The sequence below is a fragment of the Vidua macroura genome, chromosome 10 (assembly GCF_024509145.1).
Source record: "Vidua macroura isolate BioBank_ID:100142 chromosome 10, ASM2450914v1, whole genome shotgun sequence".
In the NCBI taxonomy this organism is placed as follows: domain Eukaryota; kingdom Metazoa; phylum Chordata; class Aves; order Passeriformes; family Viduidae; genus Vidua; species Vidua macroura.
In genome coordinates this window covers 16,222,568-16,244,906 of record NC_071580.1, presented here as the reverse complement: position 1 = coordinate 16,244,906, position 22,339 = coordinate 16,222,568, and the positions used below count along the sequence as shown (strand labels likewise).

General features: G+C 45.9%; 1 protein-coding gene across 1 annotated transcript in view; it reads right to left on the bottom strand.

Annotated features, from left to right (window-relative positions):
* The window catches only part of IRS1 (insulin receptor substrate 1), a 48,634-nt gene extending 26,884 nt beyond the window's left edge, over positions 1-21,750 (bottom strand). Inside the window, exon 1 of the mRNA XM_053986470.1 lies at positions 17,238-21,750. Coding sequence (XP_053842445.1) covers positions 17,261-20,794 — 3,534 coding nt within the window. The 5' untranslated portion in view covers positions 20,795-21,750 and the 3' untranslated portion in view covers positions 17,238-17,260. The remainder of the gene's footprint in view (positions 1-17,237) is intronic.
* Between the last annotated feature and the right edge of the window lie 589 nt (positions 21,751-22,339).

Below are 22,339 nucleotides of genomic sequence, written 5' to 3'. Positions count from 1 at the left end.
TGATATTTGGCTGCTTAATGTCAAAAGGGTTTATACAAAAACAAAACAAAAGAGCCTTTGTGCATAAGGCTCAATTCCAGCCATTAGAGTTAGAAAGTTTTTATGATCCTAATGCAGGAAAAAAACAAGACCCTTCTGCTTCACACCATCATTATTGCCCTGGTCCAATGAAATAAGCGCTTTGGAAAATGAATGAAAATGTTGCAAGGAGATGATGATCACTGTTTCATGTCTACCTGAAGCCTGTACAAGCCTGTCTTGTTGTTGCTGTAAATGTTCCCACCACACACATTATCCCCTCCTTTGCCCTGGCACCAGGGTCTGTAGCAATACAATGAAATGAATCTGAATTCTGATTTCTGCCCTCCCTAAGCCAGGTTACTTTTAGCCTGGATTATGTCCCTGAAGTAGCTGCCTGGCTCAGCTACAGGAATGCATATACTCAGGCAAAGGAGGTGTCAGCATGGGAGCCAGAATAAGAATCCTTCTTGAAAATGACAGTGTAAAAAGCAGCAGTGAAAGCACGCCCAAAGCTTCCCTCGTGCAGCTACTCATGTACAAGTCCCATTCATGCTCTGAACTGACAGAGCACAAACTCTCCCTTGTCCAGAGGCTGTTCAGAGACATGGCTGTAACCACACCTGCCCCAGTAACCCCCCCTTCTTTTTCCTGGGAAGAAGAGGCCCAAATCAGACAGCAACTTCAGCTCAGCAACCTGACTGAACACAGGAATACACTGTCATACACTGCAACCAAAGGCATAAGGGGCTCACAGCAAGGGGGGAAATCTGCTTTAGTCAATTGCAAGTTGAGCTGATGACTGAACCTTGAATAGCCATGCATACCTGTGGTCCACATGAGCAAACAAAGTCACTGAACTTACCCTTAACATTATACCCAGTTGTAAAAAGAAAAAAAAAAAAAATCCAAAAAAACCCTCAAATAACCCTGATTTCATATGAAATGTCTCTGTGTCTTCCCCAAAGGCCTAAATGAATCTTTCACTCTATGCTGCGCTTTCATTTGCTCACACAAGCCACGGTATTGAAACACTGTTATAAAAATGCTATCTGCCTTAATTCACACTTTTTGTTTCTCTGTGTAAGCTTGTATGTAGGCCAGCCTTTAATTTTTTTTCATGTTTAATCAAAGCCTTGTGTGTGAGGACACTGCCACACAGTAACTTGGTACTATTCAGCCAAATCAGAACACCCTATGTTCAGCAAACAGAAGTATATGAAACAGATTTTACAAATCTATGACATACATATCAGAAGTATTTCACAAGTGAATTTAATTTCAAATTGTTGATTATCCATTTTCTCTGGAAAACAGTGCTCTTGACCAGATTGGCTTCAACAGCCCAGAGCACTCAACTCACTCTAATGCACACATACACTTTGGCAGGAAAGAAAGAATTAGAGCAACTAAGAGTTCAATAGCATTCACTATCAGCTTTTACATACTGATAAAGAACCCTTGAAAAAGGGTTTCTGTACATACAGCAGCTCTACAGCACTGCAAACCCTACCTCCTACACCCCCTGTAGTAGTGACTTCACTCCAGAGTAGTCAATGGATGTTTTGTTACCTATTGTTAAATGATAAAACACCTCCAACAGGCACTGTATTCTTCCATGCTTTTTTTTTTTTTTTTTTTGAAACACCCAAGATATACCTTTGTATTTGAAAAGAGGGGAAAGAATTCAAGTTCTCTCACTTCCTCACTCAGAAAATACTCACTGCTTGGATTAGCCACTAAATTAACTTCAGCTGTAGAGAAAATGACTCATTAAACAGAACAATCAAAAATTTCATTGGAGAGAAGGGGAGGAGGTAAGGAGAACTTTAACCTTCCTCCTCTCCTGCCAAATAAATGACACAGTAGTTTAAAAAACTAAGCAGAATGCAATAACACTTAGTAATAAATAAGGCTTAAAACAGAAAGCGTTAGAAAACTGAAGCAAAAGGAAAAACCAAAGCCAGGCTACCGACAACTGTAATAGCTCCTGGAGTACTTTAATGTTCCAACTGTACCCAAATACATTTGGAAACATTGCATAGAGCAGCAGAAAGGCAGAGTTGTCTTTAAGAGGTTACTTCTTAATGTAGATCATAATGTCAGAAGTTCAATAAATAGTTAAAAGAAAGTTTTGTTTGTACAATCACACATGTGTCAGACAACAGACATCCAGTTTTGTAATACACCACTGAGGACAAACATGCAAGAGATTTTTAAATAAAAGAGCAAAAGTTTTCTTCCACAGATTCATCTGAATTGCTCTGAGACCAGTAGGGAATGTTTTAGGGAAACTGATGTTTCCTTCTATCACAGCCAGTTACTTACTGAATACTGGAGTCAGTTTCTTATTGAATCCTCCTATAATCACTAAATTTGACCGAAAATTGAGGGCAGAAAGGTGGGAACCCTGCCTGTTTCTCATATGACATCTTGAGTAACTATACCAGAAGGTCTGTAAGACAGCTGTCTGAAGCCATTACATTTATTTTTCATTTTCACCGGAAAATATTTTCCACATATATATGTGACATTACCTAAACTAGAAAGGTTCATTTGTCAGTGTGGATTTGGGTTTTGGAAGAAAATATTTTGTTGAGAAGATGACTAACACAGACAGCTAAACTAGCATGAATACTAAAGCAGCAAGCACAAGTTTGGCAGCAAAAGATGTCTTCTTTCATATAGAGACCACCTAAACCAAAACAAGCCATAACTGAGAAGCAGGATTTTTTCTAACAGCATAAATACACTTATACTACATTCCTACCTCAAAGTAGCACCTCCAGAATGAGTGAAGAAGCAAACCCTCTTCGACAAACCCTCTCAGATTCTCACCCAGCACACCTGCAAAGACTCCCTGGGCTGAGGGACTGGTGCTGCAGCTGGTTAGGATCACAACTCACTTATGGCACAGTTTCACAGCAGCCCTGCAGACAATCTCAGACAGCTTCTGCAGAGGCAGAAGCAGCAGCAGTGTAGGCCAAGACAAGTGTGGTTTCAAGGGCAGTGTAAGGCACTAATCACATCAGGTATTCTACTTGAAGATTTGCTGCCTGAAAGAATATAGCAGACGGGGTTTCACAGTTGGTTTTAACCCAACTAGGAGCTAGCTGCTGTCTAGAGAAGTGGTTCCTGATTTCCTCCTAAATACAGTCCCAAGTGCTCCCCAGGTGATGCCAATAAACTCTCCAGAGTTTGTGGAGACAGAAACAACAGCATGGCCTTCCATTTCTTTAAGCTGATGGTAAAGCTGTGTCCTGCATTCTGCTTCTGAAGTGCAGTGATTGCCTGCACTTACTGCAGCTCTCCCTGGCCTTAATTCTGTCAGATATACCTGCATGAACTGAGCCTAAGGAATCAGAACAGAGGAAGTCACAACAATGGTAAAGGCTGCAAGTATCAGCCATGGTTAGGCAGATAAAGCCAGGGAAACAGATTCCAGACAGTGACTTATATCACTCTTGATTTCATAAAACCAAACCAAAACCTTTCAAAAAGTTACAGTGAAGAATAGCAAGACACTACGACAAGAGCTCATCAGTTAAAAGCACAAACAGATTGGAAAGTCCTACAAATAACAGGAGTCCTGCAAAGGCTACCATTACATGTTCTGTAGTCCTCTTTTTTTCTATGTATAAAGCAATTTGCTAATAGTCTTTTGCTTTTACCTGTTCCTTCAACCCAAATGCAAATGCTGAAATGTGACCCAAATCTATGATTAACATCACAGGAGTTATTTGATAAAGGAATAAAAGCTGACGAGCTACTCTAAGAAACACAGAAGTAAACAAGCTTGAATCAAAACAGATCAAACATCTCACCAATCTTCAGGAGAAGTAGTTTTGGAAAAGATGAAATAACCAAGGTAGAAGATAAACTAGACATTGAATTACAAATCATTTTGTAGTCCTTTAGAGCTAACTCATTACTATAGCTAATTATAATTAATAGGGACTCACTATTAATTCAAACAGAACAGTGTAGTAACACCTTCCAGAAAAACTGTTAAAGGGACACATTCTAAACTGAGGCATGCTGCCTTAGTCCCACCAACCTCAAGTAGGTACAGCAATTTACATCAATTGGAGATTCCTCTCCTTCCACACCTAGGTGAAAAATAATTCACAGCCTATTCATGCAGAAGGATCATTCAAACCTTCCTCCAAAATATGCCTGCACAAAACTTAGGAACACAAAACTTAGGAATTTTTTTCCTCTAACAATTCTTGGCACATCAATGCTTTCCACTGCTGCAATCCCACAGTGTTATCAGCACAAGGCTTCATTCATACCTATGTTTAAAATTTTACAACAGCCTATCAAGCTAAGAGATTATGAATCATTCAAGCCATTAAAGCCCAATTACATCAACTGAAATCTGAGCTTCCCGGCATTATTCCAATTTCTCTTTCTGCTCACTCAGCCCCTGTACCCCTTCCTACACAACCTTCCCTTCCCTTCCCTAACCTTGTGAAATTTCTCTTACAGAAGACCCAGGAGCTGGCCAATTTACACAGCATGCCTGTCACTCTTACCCTTCAATACATTTAATCACCCCTTTTCTGTACTTGTGGTTTTGCCCTCTCCTCTCCCTCACCCAGCTTCCTATAATTTCATGGATTGTCTGTTCCTGCTCCTCTACATCAGGCAATATCCTGTATCCAGGTCCTTTCTGCGCCTACCCTTCATTTCTACATGATTATATCTCAGTTCAAATACATTTAATTATCATGTACATACTGACACTTAGCTTCACGGTGGATTAATTCAAATTAAAGTGATTAAAATAATCAAATTTAGATTAGCAAATGAGGAAACTTATTTTTTTATGTCCTTAATGGTCATTCTCAAACACCAATAACCACTAAATCATGATGATCTGCAATATAACCTTTTAATTTAGCATTTAATATAGTCCCTAGTTAGACAATACTATTAGTGTACATTTATGCAGATTCTTGACATGAAATTAATGACAACACAGGTCACTATTTAGAAGCTGGTTAAATTTTACATGATGACTTTTCAACCTCTGTTTGAATGAAAAACAGGATGAAAACTAGCAAAATCCCTGAACACCTAATGAAGTTACTTAACAAAATAAATGTTGCATTTAAAGACAATTTTTTTCTTATTTTTAAGCCTCATCTCTTTAATAGGCAAAATTGAGTGAACCTGGCTACTGTGGAATTCAAAATTTCTGATTTTGTAGAGTTCTCTGGGTTTTTTTACTAAAAAAACTTCAGACAAGAATGCTGTTTTCCCATCTTTTCTGTTGATCTCATTCAGTTTTGAATAAACATTAGGCTACTCACATTAAAATGAAAATAAATTTCTCTGGGTATCTACTGAAGCAGCTGCTGTTCTCAGAAATTAGGGTTTAGCACTTCAAACCCCACTCATGTTCACTAGAGCAACGGGTTTATTTCTTCTAAACATTTGGTATTTACACCGAGTGAAAGTTCTGTCTTAATTTAGGTAGTACTAATACATTACAGCATATTTAGTCCTGAATACAGATTTATTTTTGAGAAAGCAATAAAAAAATTACTTCAACCTGAACCACCCCACTTTCTCAACCACAGCTTGCCTTCTCTAGGGATGTGCTACCTCCACCTCAGGGTCAAAACAGAATTTAAAGGAAATGTAAATATTTGCTTTCTTCCTGGGAAAGCACTACATAGGGAAGAGGTGAAAAAGAGGGGATGTGCATATGGGGAATTGCATCAGTATAATTAGAGAGTTTTAGCAAGCTGGTAAACGTCTGTGTAGGCAATCCCTTCACTCTAAAGGGTATTTCCTAATTAAAAATATGCACCCCATTTTCCAGAGCCTTCCTACTGAAGACACATCTCACCACTGCGGCCCAATTAGATCAAATTGGGTGGCGGGCTCTTTTTGTTGTGTGCATGATAATACAAAGACTCTCCAAGTTCCTGCTCAACAAAGGCTTGTGTGAAACAGGCTTTGAAGACACAATAACATTCCTCTTGCGAGTTTCAAGCCCGGAGGCTAAAAGCACCAAGTAACCATTCATTCTTCCATCTTGAGACACATTCCTAACCTAGTTCAAAGGCCTGAAAAAACATGCCCTAGCTACATGCCTGCACACCTTCAGCAGGGCTTTTCCCTTCTATCAGAGCTCGCTAGAGAAAGAAGTTTCATACAGAAAAGAATTAAATACATTTGAGAGTTTTGTTTCACTTTTAAGAACTCTTAAATTGTTTAAAGGATTCAGGACTGCCTTGCATATGAATGGATCAGCTGTGTTAATCCATTGAAGAGTAAAGTGCACCATTTACATGTTTAAAGTACAATGTTCATGCACAGTGCACCGTTCTTTAACTTCTGCTCCCAAGAAGCAGCTGTGGGAGGAGGGATTGTGCACAGCAGCTGGAAAAGGACAAGAGATGATCTGGAGCTGTTTGGCTTCCATCACTGCTCTTCTATTTAGTTTCATGCGCCTCTATTTTGATCTCAGACTGGTAAGATAGATGTAAATCACATATGGCTATCCACCCATATTAAGATATCCAAGGCATTCAAGAACATAATGCATCATGTTCACAAGATGATGATAAAGTCAACAAAATACAAGATTATTTCCAAAATACTGACACTAGAACAAATATTAACTTTCAACAAGAAAAAATGTTTACAATTTTGAACATACAGCTTCCTAAACAAACGGAATTCCTCTTTATACACTTTATTTTGGTGTTTCTCAAAAATCTGAATGCCATTATGTGTAAAATGAGGAAATATAAACAATTACTACAGAACAGGCTCGCATAACTACAGTGACCATTTCATGGAATGGAACCAGCCCACAGAACCAGTGGAGCAGGCAGACAGGAGTGAAGGCAGCCCAGCTGAGAACCCCTCCTTTGCAGGAAGGCAAGCTGGTTACATCTGCCCAAAGCTCCTGCAGGACCCCAGATGTGCCAGCCAGCCTGCTTTTTGGGATTCCTGAACCACACACAGGAGATAAAAAGCTTCCTTTGTTTGCAATAGTTTTCAGTACATCTAAACTAAGGTTTCCTTACCTATATTTCATTTTTAATCTGCAATCAATTAACTATTTAGTACTCCTGAATTTCCCTTTTTTTAAAAGAGAAACTTTTTTTTTTTTTAATTTTGTAGTTTAGTTGACACTATTAAGAAAATAAAACCAACTCTGATCTGCCACACAGAAAAGCGGACCAAATGCTAAAAATACTGTAACATAGCAAAGCATGAAGGGATGGTACAGTGCGCCCAAGCTTTGCAAGCAAAGAAGTCAAAAAAAACAACAGGGTAAACAGGTTAAAGAGAGGCAATTTCTTCAGTTTTAATAATGCTGTTTCCACCTGTCAAAAATATATTTTTGTCCTCCTGAAGATTTTAATTAGTCACTTTCACTTTTTGCAAATGAAAACGGTTCCATTTGAATTTACCGTCAGTGCAAAAAGCCAAGTATTGCTCATTTTTCCCTCCATGTAGCCACGGTACAGATCTTCATTCCCACTGAAACAAGGAATGCATTACCTTACTGACATCTAAGAGTCATTTTGAATCCTGTGGCAAGCTGAGCTGCCCTACCTCTTTCAAGGACTGCACTTTCAAGCTGAGCTACCTGCTGTTGGTCATTTCCAGGAAATACAACTGTACTCTGAAAGGAAAATCTTTGTGGAAAAATTCCAAAATAGGGAAAAAAGTAAGATAATATTGTCTTAGCCTCATCTAAGTAAACAGCTTGTTAGTTTATGTCCTCATTGTTATATAACATTCTGTTCCATAAATGCCCCATTTGCTATTTTGAAGTAACAAGTAATTCAGAAATTGTGATCAGAAATTGCAGGAGAGGAATCACTAATTACAACAGCACAAACTCTTCTAAGGAAATGAAAATTAATCCCATTTTTCAGAGACCACTCAGCCAACATCACCATCACTTACCTACAGCACCTGCATGAGTCAGAAATGGAACAGCCACCAGCATTTCAGCAAAGTACCCAACCTTTATTTCTCTAGGTATCACCACAGAGAGCAAGTACCATGAAAAAGCATATTGTACCATGCAGGAAAGGCTGCTTTACCAGCCCTGTGACACAGCAGGTACAGCAAAGGACATTCTGTTACATCTGTGCCTTCTCCAGGAAAGAGAAGAGCTCCTCTATTTCTCTTATGTTAATATTCATGTGAAAGCTCTAGCATCACAGGTGACAGTGACTCCCAAACACCTTGTCAATCACTTGCACAGGAACCCTAAACCAATTATGGGAATTACTGGAACACCAATGTCTCCTTGTTCTAGCAGTTTTCAAGGTATTTCAGCAAAGTGCCTAAGCACCACTTACTTGGACACTAGCACTCCCCTGTAGCACATACAGGTGGCTTCCAAGCTCCAAGTTTGTCTCTGAAGCCAAAACATCTCCCCTGTCACTCATTTCCCGCTCTCCAGGGGTTAAAATTCTCTTTTCCAACATAGCAATCTTCTCTTCAAAATGAAGGCCAGCTGGCTGAAGATTAATTACCATCCAGTGTTTTAATCTAAAAGATTCCCTCACTGACCCACATAAGCTGTCACTGGAGGTCTCTTTGCACCTCTCACACAGCACAGGGCATGGGAAGCTCAGGTCAGACCTGAAACAAGTCACAGCTCCAGCCATGGTGTTTCAAGCTCCCCACCTCCCTTCCATTCCTTTGCAGTCACTTACAAACTGATAAACAGAAGATCCCAGATGAAACGTGCTGTAAGAGAAACAAACTCAATCTTCTACCTCCCATGTACAGTTCTTGAGGTTCTTGTACTCTCTCAGAGAAGACACACAACTCTCAGCACAGCATTTACACAAATGTTACTGGTGATGTACGGACATGCAGGATCTTGTGTGGAGGATGATAGGAGCGTTTGGTTTAGTTTGGTTTTAATCCCACACTTCAGTGAAGTAAGGGCAGAAGGAACCCATACAATCAGACTGGCTTAGTCTCCTCCACTCCAGCTTCAAGCTCTTTATTCCTTCAGGGAGCTGTGCCACTGAAGGAAGGCTCCAGTGCACAAACTAGTTAAGTATTTTATTGACTGGCAAATCCATCTTATGGTGTTCTTACCCTATAGTTATGTCTTAAAAAATATTTGTGTACCACATTGAAAGCCAGACCACTGAAACGAGACAGGAACCAAGGCTGCTAATTAATTCCCATTTTTCCTATTCACACAGATTCTGTATTTCAAAGAAAGCATGTGCAATCCTTAGGTGCCCTAGTGGTTAAAAATGTCCAAATCCTACACAGGCTGGAGGAGATGGGCTGAGGCAGAAGAAGAAGAAACACAGTCAATTAAAAGTTGTAGATGTTCCCAGACTCTACATTCCTCCCTTATATAACACATATCATCAGAGAGTTCAAATGTGCAAGTACACTTCAACAGCTCTATTAGCTGTAAAGAGCACAACGTCCTCCTGAAGCATATCTTATTTGAAAATTTAACAGGTCATTTCTTCCACATTTCCAGCTTCCAAAAAAATAGAATTTTACAACAGTTAACAGAATGCACACAGGTAAATCTTCTGCGATACACCACGGAACAGTACATTTCACCTTCCAGCTCAGGTGGCTGACACCAGGTCTTCCAACTAGACTCCCAAATTATTACAAGCACTTGAACACACACAGACTTCCACTGTCTCATCTGCCTGATCAAAAATTACTCTGAACAAAATACACTTCACAATTACCCAAGGTTAAATCTCTAATAATAGTCTTCAGAGAACATGACCTAGATATGTCAAGCATGATCAGAGAGACATATATCAAGACATCCTTTAGTTAGTTAAGAGTGCCAGGCTTATTTAAATCTCCTTTATCTGTTCACACCTTGGCTTTTGTTAAATTTCACATCATTTCTGTAAGTGGAGAGTAAAGCTGTTAAACTTGTGAATCTTTTTAAGTTACCAATATCTCTCCTAAAACTATCTCTATTTCATGTAGTCAAAATAATAATCACCACTTATCAAAGCCCCAGAATTATGTAAAAATAGAATAATGCTACTCACTTTTATGAACAGGTACTGTAACACATCAGATCATGTACAGGTGACCAAAAGCCAGCTCTTACAATTCTGACAAGTTGAGAATTCAGACACATTTGTCAGTATTAATATATTTGTGTTGCAGCTCTTACCGCAAAATGAAAACCACATCTGCTGTAACAAGCCACAATAGCTTTGTCATTTGAAGTTTTCTTTTACAATATATTATTTAAATTTTAAAAAAGTAAGAGAATCTATACTTAGTAATCCAAAAGACAAATTATTAAACTAATGAACCCTAATCAAATTTATAACTGTCCAAGTAGTAGAATATAAAGAAGAAAATGATGCAGTTAAAAAAACCTGTGTGAATATAGTCCTCCTTCTACTGTATTTTATAAAATCAAGGAGTTTTAATGTTAAAATTCACTCATTCTTATTTATCTTGGCCTTAATTGAGATTTGCATCTGTGGTTGTGACAGGGATACTACAAGACAAAGAATTCAGGAAAGGAGAGCTGGAGGTAAATTCTGCTTGCCTTACTAAGCAAATCATCCTGTTAAGGTCAGCAGAATATCCAAATACTAGAAAAAAAAAATCCAATAACAAAGAAGGACTACATGTGCTTCCTAAGCAGAGTGTTCATCCCTGTAATAAAGATTAAAAAAAAAAAAACACAGAAGGAGAAACACCTTCCGTAAACTGCAGTACCATGCAAAATGAGCACCTCTTAAACAAACTCTTTGTGATATCCAGGCTCTCCACATTTCTCTACACTCTTCCTCAAACTTTCAAATATCACCATCCCAGTTCCCCTCAGATCACAAACACCTTGCAATTCTCTCTATCTACATCATCCTGCCATAGTTTGTCTGTCCCCTAAATAATTTCTCTCTCATTTCCACCTCCTTCCCACACCAGTTTCTACAAGTGCTCTCCAGTCTTCACCTCAGGTTCCCCATTATCTCATGCCAGCAACCCCCAGTCTCTCCTGGTCACAGCACAGGTCCCATGAACAGCTTTCCCCTCCTTTTTCCTCTCGCCTCTTTCATAACTCTGTCAATCAAGCACAATAATTAGTTTTCATTGAAACTTGGCACAGAAGTTAAACCTAAAGTCAAATTAGTTTTGGAAAATAATATCTATTTCTCGTCCATATCACTGGACAACAGAATTATTTTTAAATCTTATGTGACTTTACTCACGTAATAATCAGTACTGAACAGATTAATTTTCAGAGCTTCAAGAAACTGGGAAAAAAACCCTCACATTCTTCACAAACAAGCTATTATACACTTACTTGTTCAAAAGAATATTCAAGTACATTTACTTTAAGTACTTGCACTCATGTATTTAGGAAGTCATTAAAATTGTGCAGTCCTAATGAATATAAAATTTTAGCTATCATAAAGCAGTCCTGAAACAATGCAGCATAATGAAGATATTGGTCAAATTACATTCCCATTCCACAGCTGCTTGCTGCATTTTATTAATGAGCTGTAATTCTCTATTTACAAGTGTTATCTAACAAAATTTATGATCTCCCTACAGTTGCTATTAAAAATCAGCATCATCTTCACCCTGCAATGTCCTGTTTCATTTTCAAATATAAACCATATCCTAAAACCAGTTTAAACATTAACTAAATGTGAAAACCTTGTGCTAAAGATGTCCAGGTAGTACCTCATAATCATATTAATTTGTTTATAAATCATTCTGTTTCAGTTTTTAAGCCAGGAAAACAAAAGAGAAACATCTAAACCCATTAATTATAAGCTTGTGGTCTTGTTAAACAGAACTGCAAATATGCAAGTACGTGGAGACACAGGCTCAATTTTGGCAAATAATTAAGTATGGGGAAAAACTGGTGTGTGCATACAGTAAGAAATGCACTGTTTTGTCTACAGTAATACCCACAAAGCATGAAAAACTTTCATAACATGCTGGTATTTACCTTGGTACTGACCCAAAACTACAGAAACTTCTGTTCTTCAGTTTGGGAAACAACGCACCCCTAGAAACTTAATTTAACTGTACAAGTCTTGTTTTGGCACTCTTGTGGGTCTCTTCCAACTCAGGATATCCTATGATTTTATAAATTGCTGTGTTCCACCTTAAGTTTTTAACTTGAGAAAAAGAAGACAACCATTGAAAACTATGAAAGAAAGAAATTAAAAAAGCAAGCAGTGTCCCAAAAAAAAAATAAAACCCAGGTGTATAGTATAGTATAGTATAGTATAGTATAGTATAGAATGACATGAGTAATTTTCTGTTTACCATCACGTGTATTTTCATGAGAACCACACAAAAGTCTAGTTCTACCCTTTTTAAAGTGTTTTGCTTTAACTGGATACAGGCAAAAGGTCTAACAACCCTATAGATGCCCTTGTGCTCAATTCCCATTATACTGTTTTCCATTTTCTTACATCACCAAAAAACCCCAAGCCACCCATGCAGTGGGTGAAACAGTCAGCATCAAAGCTAGAGTGAGCCAAGTTACCACTTGCTTACACTACACATATTCTATTCCATGTTATTAGCACTTACATTCAGGAGTTCTCAGAGTCATCAACAAAATGGAAACGAAGCTTTGAAGCTTTGGAGATCAAAGCAAGATACCTGAATTCATTCTGCTGTCCTGCTACTGCATTTCCTGTTTCTCCAGAGCCAACATCTAATGGTTTACTTCTTGGAATATTTTTGACTATATACTCAGAACACAAGTTATCTGCAGTTCATCTTCAACATCCCTGCTCATTTGAGGAGCCTTCTCACAGCAACCCCAAAAGCAGGATCCACAGCATATCCACAACATCTGCTCACCTGTTGTCTTGGGTTTGTGTGCAGAGTTTTGATAGTGGGGGGCTACAGGGGTGGATCCTCTGAGAAGCTGCCAGAAGCTTCCCCCATATGTGACAGAGGCATTGCCAGTCAGCTCCAAGATGCACCTGCTGCTGGCCAAGGCCAAGCAGTGCCACTGACAGTGGCAGTACCTCTGGGATTATGTATTTAGGAACAGGAAAAAAACCTACACAACTGCAGCCAGAGAGAGGAGTGAGGATATCTGAGACCACTGTGGATACAGGAAACTACTCTGCAGAGGAAGTAGCAGCAAAGACAATATGCAGTGAACTGGCCAAAATCCCCATTCTCATACCCCTGTGCTGCTGTGGAAAAGAGGTAGAGAAATGGGGAGTAAAGCTAAGCCCGGGAAGAAGGGAGGGGTGGGGGACAAGTGTTTTAAGATTTAGTTTTTATTTCCTATTATCCTACTCTGAATTGATTGGTAATAAATGAATTTAATCTGCCCACATTGAATCTGTTTTGCCCATGAGAGTAACTGATGAGTGATCACCCCCTGCCCTTATCTCGACTCATGAGCCTTTTGTTGTATCTTTTTCTCCCCTGTCTAGCTGAGGAGGAGAGTGATAGAGTGGCTCTGGTGGACACTTGGTGTCTAGCCAGGACCAGCCCACCACATCTGTGCATGCAAAACTCTAAGCAGGAGCAAAACGCCTTAGGGCTACATTGCTCTCTCCCCTCAATTTTTCCATGTCATGGGCTGGTGTTTCCCAGCACAACTTGGCAATTGCAGCAACACAGACTTCCAGCTACAGCATAAAAGGCCACTCATCAGATAATCCAAGCATCAAAGAGTCACCAGCTAGGCTAGACACACATAACAGTACCCAGTTCTCTACAGCAGAGGTAAAGGTTTGGGCAGGAGAGCATACAGAACTGCACTGAAACTACAGCACTTCTAACAGGAAAAAAGAAGAGAGCTAGGGCAGGGCCAGCTGTTTGGAAACAGCCAAGAATATATGACAGGGAAGGCAATGGGATTGGAGAGTGCAGAGGAATTCTGTGGGTGAGAGGGAAATGTTTTTCAATGAAATTTGGGAAACATTATTATTTCAGCCAGGATCCTTAATGTTAGGAGAAATAATTACACTAGAAAGAAACTAAAATACATCAGAGTCTAATGCCTAACAACTTGGAGACAGCTGGCAGAGAAGGACAGGGAAGCAGGGAAAAGGACAGGAGGAGTTAGCTAGTTTGCATGAAAGCAGCAACAGTCATTTAACTGTTAGGAGATGAATACCCAACATTTGGGGTCATTGTCTTGTAGATGACAACAACAGAAAATTCCAGAATTGATAAAACAAGTATTATCCAGATAGTTTGGGCCTTTGGGATGGGGTGGAAGATTGTTCTATGGAGAGAGGAAAAAAAAAAAAAAGCATGTATAGTCCCTTTGCCACTTCTGAGATTAAAAGTGTAAATAATAACCCATGAAAGAGAGGGGGAGTAAAGAAGAGTAACTAGGTAAGAGTACTTAGTGCAGCCTTCCCCAGCCCTTGTTCTGATACCTGCAGCTTCACCCTTCCCTTCCCAGCTCCAGATGTTTTCTCCTCTCTGCTGTACCTGCAAACACACCAAGTAGCTTTTCCTTCATCTTTCACTTGCTCAGACACCAACAGGAGAAAGCACAACTGCAACATCCCCACTCTCAGTTGCAGCCTGAACAGCCTCAGCTGCCACCAGGAGCACAGGAGAAGCTGGCCAAGGAGGCACAGCCCACTCTGCTGCTCCCTGGGAAAGGCAGGCAAAGCTTTGGGGAACTGTGGAGTTTTCAGGTGAACGGTTTGGCTGAAGGTGCTCAACAACTTTTCAGGCATGTGCAAGCAGTCCCATAAATCATTCAGCTCCAGGCAGGTTTCCTTAGGAATGGCATAAGGTACAACCTACATGGAACAAGTCTCCTGCCAAACCTAAGTTCTACCTCCAAAGCAAAAAAGGTACAAGCACATGTCAAAAAATAGCTGTGAAAATGGTTTAGTATGAAAGAAACATTGTTAGGTTTGTTTCCTTAGCACACTCAAGAGATTAACCAGTCAGGCTGAATTTTGCAAGAGAAGTTTCAGTTGATAGCAAGAAATCTAGCCTGGGAAATAAGAATCCCAATGGTTAATGTCTGAGAAGGCTACAAGCAATCAACAAAGCTTTATAGTGGGAAGGGGAAGGAACAGCCATGGCTCAAAGTCCCCATATAATTACAACCTGATTCTTCCCTTGCCTCCCAGAAGAAGCTGCGCCTCTTCAATCCAATCCAAATTTTGGGAAATAAGAACCAGCTTCAAATAACAATTACTCTATTACACTCTATTTCACACAATGCTGCCCTTAAAAGTATCTGCATAGTATTTTTCAGCCAGTTCTTTTATCAGGTCTTCCACATCCTAATCTTTCACTCAACAGCATAATCACAGCAGGTATCTATCTAACACCACCATGGAGAGCATTGTCACAGCTTTTATATTAAAGATGACACAAAGTTCAATTAAATAAGTTGTCCACCGCAAAAGGAAAGCAGTGCATTTGGAAAAAAACTGTGTAAGCAGTTATGACACTGCTCCCCACCAGACCTGCCTTCTCATACCCTTCATATATTCTTCATTTACCCCCACACTGACCAAAGATCTTCTCTCACACTTACTCTACAGTCTCAGCACTGCACAGGTGGGAGGGAACAGTGATGTTCCCAGCAAAGTGACTTAACTGCAGAACATGTTGCATCCTCTGGCAAAAGTCCCCTCCTGAAGAATTCACAACACCAATGCTGTCCTAAGCAGATATGGATTCCCAGGGTAACAAGAGCCATCTGCAAAACCAGGGCTCTTGCAAGCACATGCCAGAACGGAGAAAAGGTGTGGCTGTGTAAATTCTGTACATTTAGTCACAAATAATGTATGGTGACACTCAGCACAGTCCTGTCAGCCACAGAAATCATCATTTTCTACCAGTTACCACTTGAACCAGACTGGCAATATTTGCACTGATCTTAAGTCCTACCTCGAACTTTCAAATTAACCTAGTATTCGTAGGTCACATAAAACTAAGACTTAATATTGCTTTGCTCTAAGGGGCAACAGCAGCAATGCCAAGCAGCAAATGTGAAGAGACTGTTTTACTTTTGTTCAGGTTATAAGGATGCAAAACATCTAAACATGAAAAACATGTGATCCCAGGCATCACACCAACACCAGCCCTCAACACCTTTCCACACAGCCAACAGGCAACACAAATACTGAGATGATGTAAACAGTGGTGTGAGATTCACCCCCTAATGTCATTGCATATATTCATAGTAACTGCTTAAACTACTGTGATTGCTGCTGCTCAGGTATGTAGGAAACTGTTAAAATCGAGTGACAAAATTTACTGGATAACTATCTGCCAGTACTTGCCTGCACCAAAACAAAACTTCACCTTCATGAAAGGACTTACACAGGTGCACTGTACTTTATGAGCTCTTAACAAGATACATTGTTCTGTGCTGCATGAAGTTCCCACTCAACAGAAACATCACACTGCTTCCAACAAGGCTCCTACTCATCTTACATGTCTGTAATCAATGTGCAACAGCCTGGCAGAAGTTTTTCCCTAATTAAAAATTAAAAGCTTCAGGAAGAAGCAGAACACATTAGTCAATGCCAAAAACACAGTTCATAGGGCTCATTTCTTGAGCTGTTTGTAACACCGTGGCAGGTGAGGGACAGCCACACAGTATCAACTGAAACACAAGAGAGAGATACAATGCTCTAAAGGCTTTGAAGTCTGTTTTCAAACTCACAGCTCCTCCCAAAAACATTCAATTAACACTGGTCACAACCCTGTGAGGTAAATGTCCTTAGTCCACACGTGTTAGCACGGTTGACTGCTCTACTCTTGGTCACAGGCTTAATGATCACTGACCAAACCAGGATTACACTGCGAGTTTCCTGTTTCCAGCCCAATACTAGGAGTGACTCGATTGCACACCCCTCACCCACTCACTTTTGAAGCACTGCTAATTCCAAAAAGTAAAAAAACGTGGCAACACGGTAAGCACAGTATTGTATCCCCGGCTGAACAGGAGCGTCCAAAGCTGCTTTGGAAGCACTCCCCAGCCCGTGCAGGTGCGGGCCAGCGGCAGGACACACGCAGGGATGCGGCACTCCTGGACGCTTCTGCCACTAAAACATGCTGCGGTGAGGCCAAAAGGCTCAACGAAACCAACCCAAGCCGTGGGTGCCCCGGGGGACGATGCCCCCAGCCCGCGGGAAGGCACCGCCACGAGCAGACTCGGCCCCAGCCCCCTCCCCGCGGTCGTTCCACTCCCCGAGCGGAGCCGCGCCCCGTCCCGCCCCGTCCCGGCTCACCTTCCCCGGCGGGTGCCCAGCTCCTACATCTCCTCCCGCTTCTGGAAGCTGATGCTGGCGTACGCGCTCAGATCCTCGCCACAGTGGCCACTCCCGCGCTGCTGGCCCGGGGGCTTCGGCGGCAGCGGCTGCTTCGCCTCGGCGGGGGCGTGCGGGTGGTGGTGGCGGCGGTGGCCGCAGTCCCTCACCAAGTCCAGGTCGATGTAGTTGAGTCCGTTCTCCAGGGCGGGCGCGACCCCCGGGTCCCGGCGGGCGGCCGCCTCCCCCGCGCCGGGCCGCAGCCACACGTTCTCGAAGGAGGCCGAGCTGTGCCGCTTCACCTCCTCGGCGCCCCCCGCGCCGCCGCACGGGAAGGGTGCCCCGAGCCCGCCCGCCGCTCCGCGGGCCGCGCTCGGCGTAGAGGAGAAGGTCTCGGAGCTGTGCCGCCGCCGGCCACCCTGCGGGTCGGCGCGGATCACCTTGGCGCTCTGGTTGCGGCCGGGGCTCAGGCTGACGCGGGTGAAGGCGCTGCCCGCGCCCAGGCCCCCCAGCAGGGAGGAGGAGCGCAGCGGCGCCGCCGATAGCTCGGCCGGCGGCCGCGGCAGCTCCGGGGACGCAGCGGTGGCGGCCGCCGGCGGGGGCTTTTCGGGGCCGGCGCGGCCCCCCCGCACCTCGGCGTAGCTGATCAGGTGGGCGGGCGAGCCGGGGGACGGGCTGTCCGCGTAGTCCGAGCAGGAGCCCCCGCCGGCCGCGGCGCCCCCCCGCTGCATCGCCACGTAGTCCCGGCCGAGCCGGGCCGCCCGCGCGGTGGCGAAGCCGGGCGGGCAGGGGGCCCGCGGCGGGCCCGGCTCCATGTTCATGTACTCCTCGGCGACCTCGCTGCCCGGCGGCGGCAGGGCCATGCTCAGGGCAGCCGAGGGGAAGGGCGGCTTTTCGCCGGCGATGAACTCGATGTTAACGTACTCGCCGGGGCTCTTGGGCTCGGGGGGCAGCAGCACCGGGGGCTGCTCCCGGGCCCGCGGCAGGGTGCTGGCCTTAGGGCCACCCAGCGACAGCCGCGTGGGGCGCGCCAGGCGGCCCTTGGTCTGCACGGCCGTGTCCACCTTGCGCGGGGTCTGCGCTTGGGGCGGGGGGCCGCCCTCGGGGCCGCCGCCGCCGCCCAGGCTGTCGCTGCTGGTGGAGGAGGACGAGTCCTCGGCCGCGTAAAGGAGGCGGCTGGAGCCGAGCGCGATGCGGGGCTGCGGGCTGCCCTCCTCGGCTGTCCCCGCCGGCCTGCTGCCGCCCCGCCGGTGCACGTGCTTGAAGGAGCGTGGCAGCGAGAAGTAGGAGTAGATGGGTTTGTGGTGCGCTACGGTGGCCGCCTCCTCGACCCCCGGCTGCCCCGCAGCCCCGAAGTAGCAGTCGGGCGGAGTGCTGGTGGTGGAGCCGCTGGCTGGGGACATGTTGATATAGTCGCTGCCGCCGCAGGGGAGCTTCCCTTCGTTGCTCTCCACTGAGAGTTTTGGGTGGTGGCCGGCACCATTTGTCCAGATCTTGCCGTAGCCCGCAGAGCTGCTGTCGGGGGAGTAGCTGCCACTGGGGGACATCATCATGTAGCCATTAGAGTCCACTGTGGCTGGAGGGTGGCGGCCACCCCTGCCAGGGTTGATGATCTGCTGTGGGGCCGACACACTCTTAGGACTCATGGGCATATAGTCACCACCCTTGGGGGGCCCCCCACCACTGGGCACAGGGGCTACACCGGGCGACATGGGCATGTAGCCATCATCCGTGTGCGGGGCAGAGTTGGTCCGATGATGGCCACTGTCCATGTGGTGCATCTCCAGGCACTCCTCTGGGTAGGAGTGAGTGGGCACAAAGGCTGAGTGGCGGTAGGAGGGCAGCCTGCTGCTGCCACAGGGGTAAGAAGGCAGCATCTCCGTGTATTCCTCAATGGAGGCCACTGAAGACTGTGAGGGTGTTTTCTGGTGGGAGATGGTGGGTGAAGTACCTGCAGAGTGAGTCCGCTTTCTGAATGCCTTCTCCAAGTCAGCAACCTCCTCACTACCACCTCGAGGACAGCAGGGTGTACTAGGATAGCGGGGCTGCTGCTGAGGGTGGCAGGTGCGTGGGATGAAGTGGCCATTGGGCGCTGCCAGGCTGCAGCAAGAAGAGGTGGCCTTCCCTCCCATGCAGATGTAGTTGAGGTCTTCATCACCCCGGGCAGGGGGGGTGTGTCCCAATGAATCAGGGGTTACACTGCGAAATGAGCTGCGAAAGTCACACGGGCTTGAACCATACTCATCGGAAGAAATAAATCCACCATCACTAGGAGAGCCAGAAACTGAAGCACTAGACCTTCGTGGGAACAGGCAGTCTGAGGTGGAGCCGTGGCCACTAGTGCTGCTGGATGACAGGCTGACTGGACTGGTGGCTGAAGGAGAGCAGCGCGAGGAAGGCATTGGGATGGACCGGCTGTGGTTGAGTGGAGGATGGAGCCTGGAGTTACCACGGTGTCTGTGTGAATGAGTCCGGTTAGCACTGGGACTAACTGGGCTACCATCCACAGAGGCAGGTCTTGACATTGTGCCTTCCCCATCACTCGATGCTCGAACCCGGAAAGAGCTGGGTTTGCCACCTGTACCTCCACCACCGGCAGGAGAAGTGGCCGTGACGCTCTCAGTCCTGGACCGCCGACTGAGCCCCACTTGGCTTGGTGGGGGGTTGTTGACATGGTGCCTGCGAAGGGGCACAGAGATTGGGTTGGAACAGTTTGAGGAGGACTGGCTCTTGCTACGGGGCCGGAATTCCTCACTCATGGCTCGCATGGCCTCCAGGATAGTTTCATGCATGTTCTGTGCCACCACAGAATCATCCACTTGCATCCAGAACTCACCAGGTCCAGTGACAGCTGAGCGTCCCACCTCAATGAAGAAGAAGTTCTCAGAGTGACCACAGCGGCGGATATTGAGCAGCTGCAGCACCACAGCAGCCGCATCTGAATTCAGCTTTACAAAGCTGATGGTCTTGTTAGTCAGGCACAGGCGGTAGATGCCAATCAGGTTCTTTGTCTGGCCTAGGCCCTTAGGCTTCAGAATTACCTGCCAAACTTCCTTAAAAGCTGGGCCAGGGGCTACCTCACCATAGCTGTCCTCACCTGCTTCCCCCAGTCCTGTGCTGCTGCCTCCAAAAGTGACATCACTGTGGTGGTGGTGGTGATGGTGATGGAGGTGATGGTGGCCCTTGGCCCTGTTGTGCAACTGCAGCAGTGCTTGGTACCAGCTCTCCTGCTCAGGTTCACTGTCAGCTGCAATGGCAAAGTGCTCGTCCTTGGTGTAGAGGGCCACCAGGTGCTTGTTCTTGGAGTCAGCCCGTTTGTTGATGTTGAAGCAGCTTTCTAGTGGGATAGAGCGCTTGGGGGCCCCTGACTTGTGTCTCCATTTCTTCTCATTCTCATAATACTCCAGCCGGGCGGGTCCAGACTCACTGGCTGCCCTCAGCACGAAAAATCGTTTATGCATGCTCTTGGGTTTGCGCAAGTAACCCACCTTTCTGACATCTGAGAAGAAGCCCTCATTATTATCCGTGGGGCTGGCCATGATGAGAGGTGGTGGAGCTGTTACCGCAGCTTGCAGTCTGCAAGACCCCAAAACAGCCAAGCTAGCCAGGAAAAGCAACCACCTAAAATAAAATTCATGCAACAACAATTTTTTTTAAAAAGGAAAAAAGAAAAAAAAAAAGAAAAAAAAGGCAAAATAGCTCAGGATCCTCTTCTGAGAACGGGACGGGGGAGGGACAGAAGCAGGGTGAGAGCAGCTGTTCAGTGGCAGAGGCAGCTTCCAGCACCAAATCAGAGTTTGTGTTGCTGTTTATGCCCAAATCGCGCTTAGACGCGTAAGCTCGTCCTTAAAAAGTCCAGTCCCGATCAGTCCAGACGAAAGTCTCGTCCCAGAATGAGCAGCCGGGAATGAAAAACGCATCTTCCCTTGCAGGGGTCGGGCTCCGGCGGGGCCGGTAGCGGGGCGGGGGTCCCTTTCCTCCGCTCCCTGCACCCCTTCCCCGGCTCAAGTTTGCCTCCGCGAGCAGCGATCTCTGTTGCAGATTAAATGTCCTCTCGGGGGCGGAGATTGTTTTGCAAAGTCCGGGGTTTGCACCCAAAAATACACGCTGCTCTCCCCTCTCTCGCTCTCCTCCCAAAAAATAGAAAATTAAAAAAAAAAAAATGCCGCCCACAAGACAACCCCTCTTCCCCAAATATCAGCGCCGAGGCTGCTGCTCCCGCTCGAGTGTGCGGAGGAGGCTGGCGACCCCATTCAGTCCCATCTCGTTAGGCGGAGAAAGTGCCATTTCCACACGCGGCGCAGCCCGGCAGCGGCGGGAGGGGAGGCAAGCCCGAGTGCCGAAGGAACATCCTCTCTTCCTCCTCCTCTTCATTCCAGGCGGCAGCGCCTCAGCGGCCGGCGGCGCGGCCCCCTCCCGTGCCCCAGCCCGCCGGGGGAGCGGGCACCGCCGCGGCGGCTCCTTCTCCGCCGGCCTCTCCTCGGAGTTTCCCGGCGCCCCGCACCAAAACAGGCGGCGGGGGCCGCGCTCGCCAGTCCAGCCCCCTCCGCCCGCCGCCGCGGCTCAGGCTCACTCCAAGGAGAACAACACGTGACGGCGCCAGTGCGTGGACCATCCCCGGAGCCGCCGCCGGGCTCCCGGCCAGCGCCGCCGCTCCGCCCTCCGCCCTGCCCTCATTCAGCGCGGCCGCGGGGCCGCCGCCGCCGCGCCCCCATTGGTGCCGCCGCCCGTCCGTCACGGCTGCGGCGGCGCCCGGCCGGGCTGGGGCGCGGCGCGTAGTAAAGAGGCGTAGACGCCATTCAGCGCCGTGTTTTTTATACCCGCCGCCGGCGGCCTCTGCAGTGTGGCGGTTGCTGGGCCCGGCCGGGCGGGGAGATGCTCCCGCCTACCCGCAGCCGGTGCCGCCGGCCTCGTGGGGAGGGGAGGGGAGCAGAGCGGAGCGGAGCGGATGGCGCTGTGCCTGCGGCCGTGGGGCCGCGCCCGCCCCGCTCGGGGCTCGTTCCGCTCCTCGGGCTCAGACGCGGCCCCGGCGCTGCCAGCGGGGCCGGTCCCCAGCGGGGGCCTGGCGGGAGGGGAGACTCGGC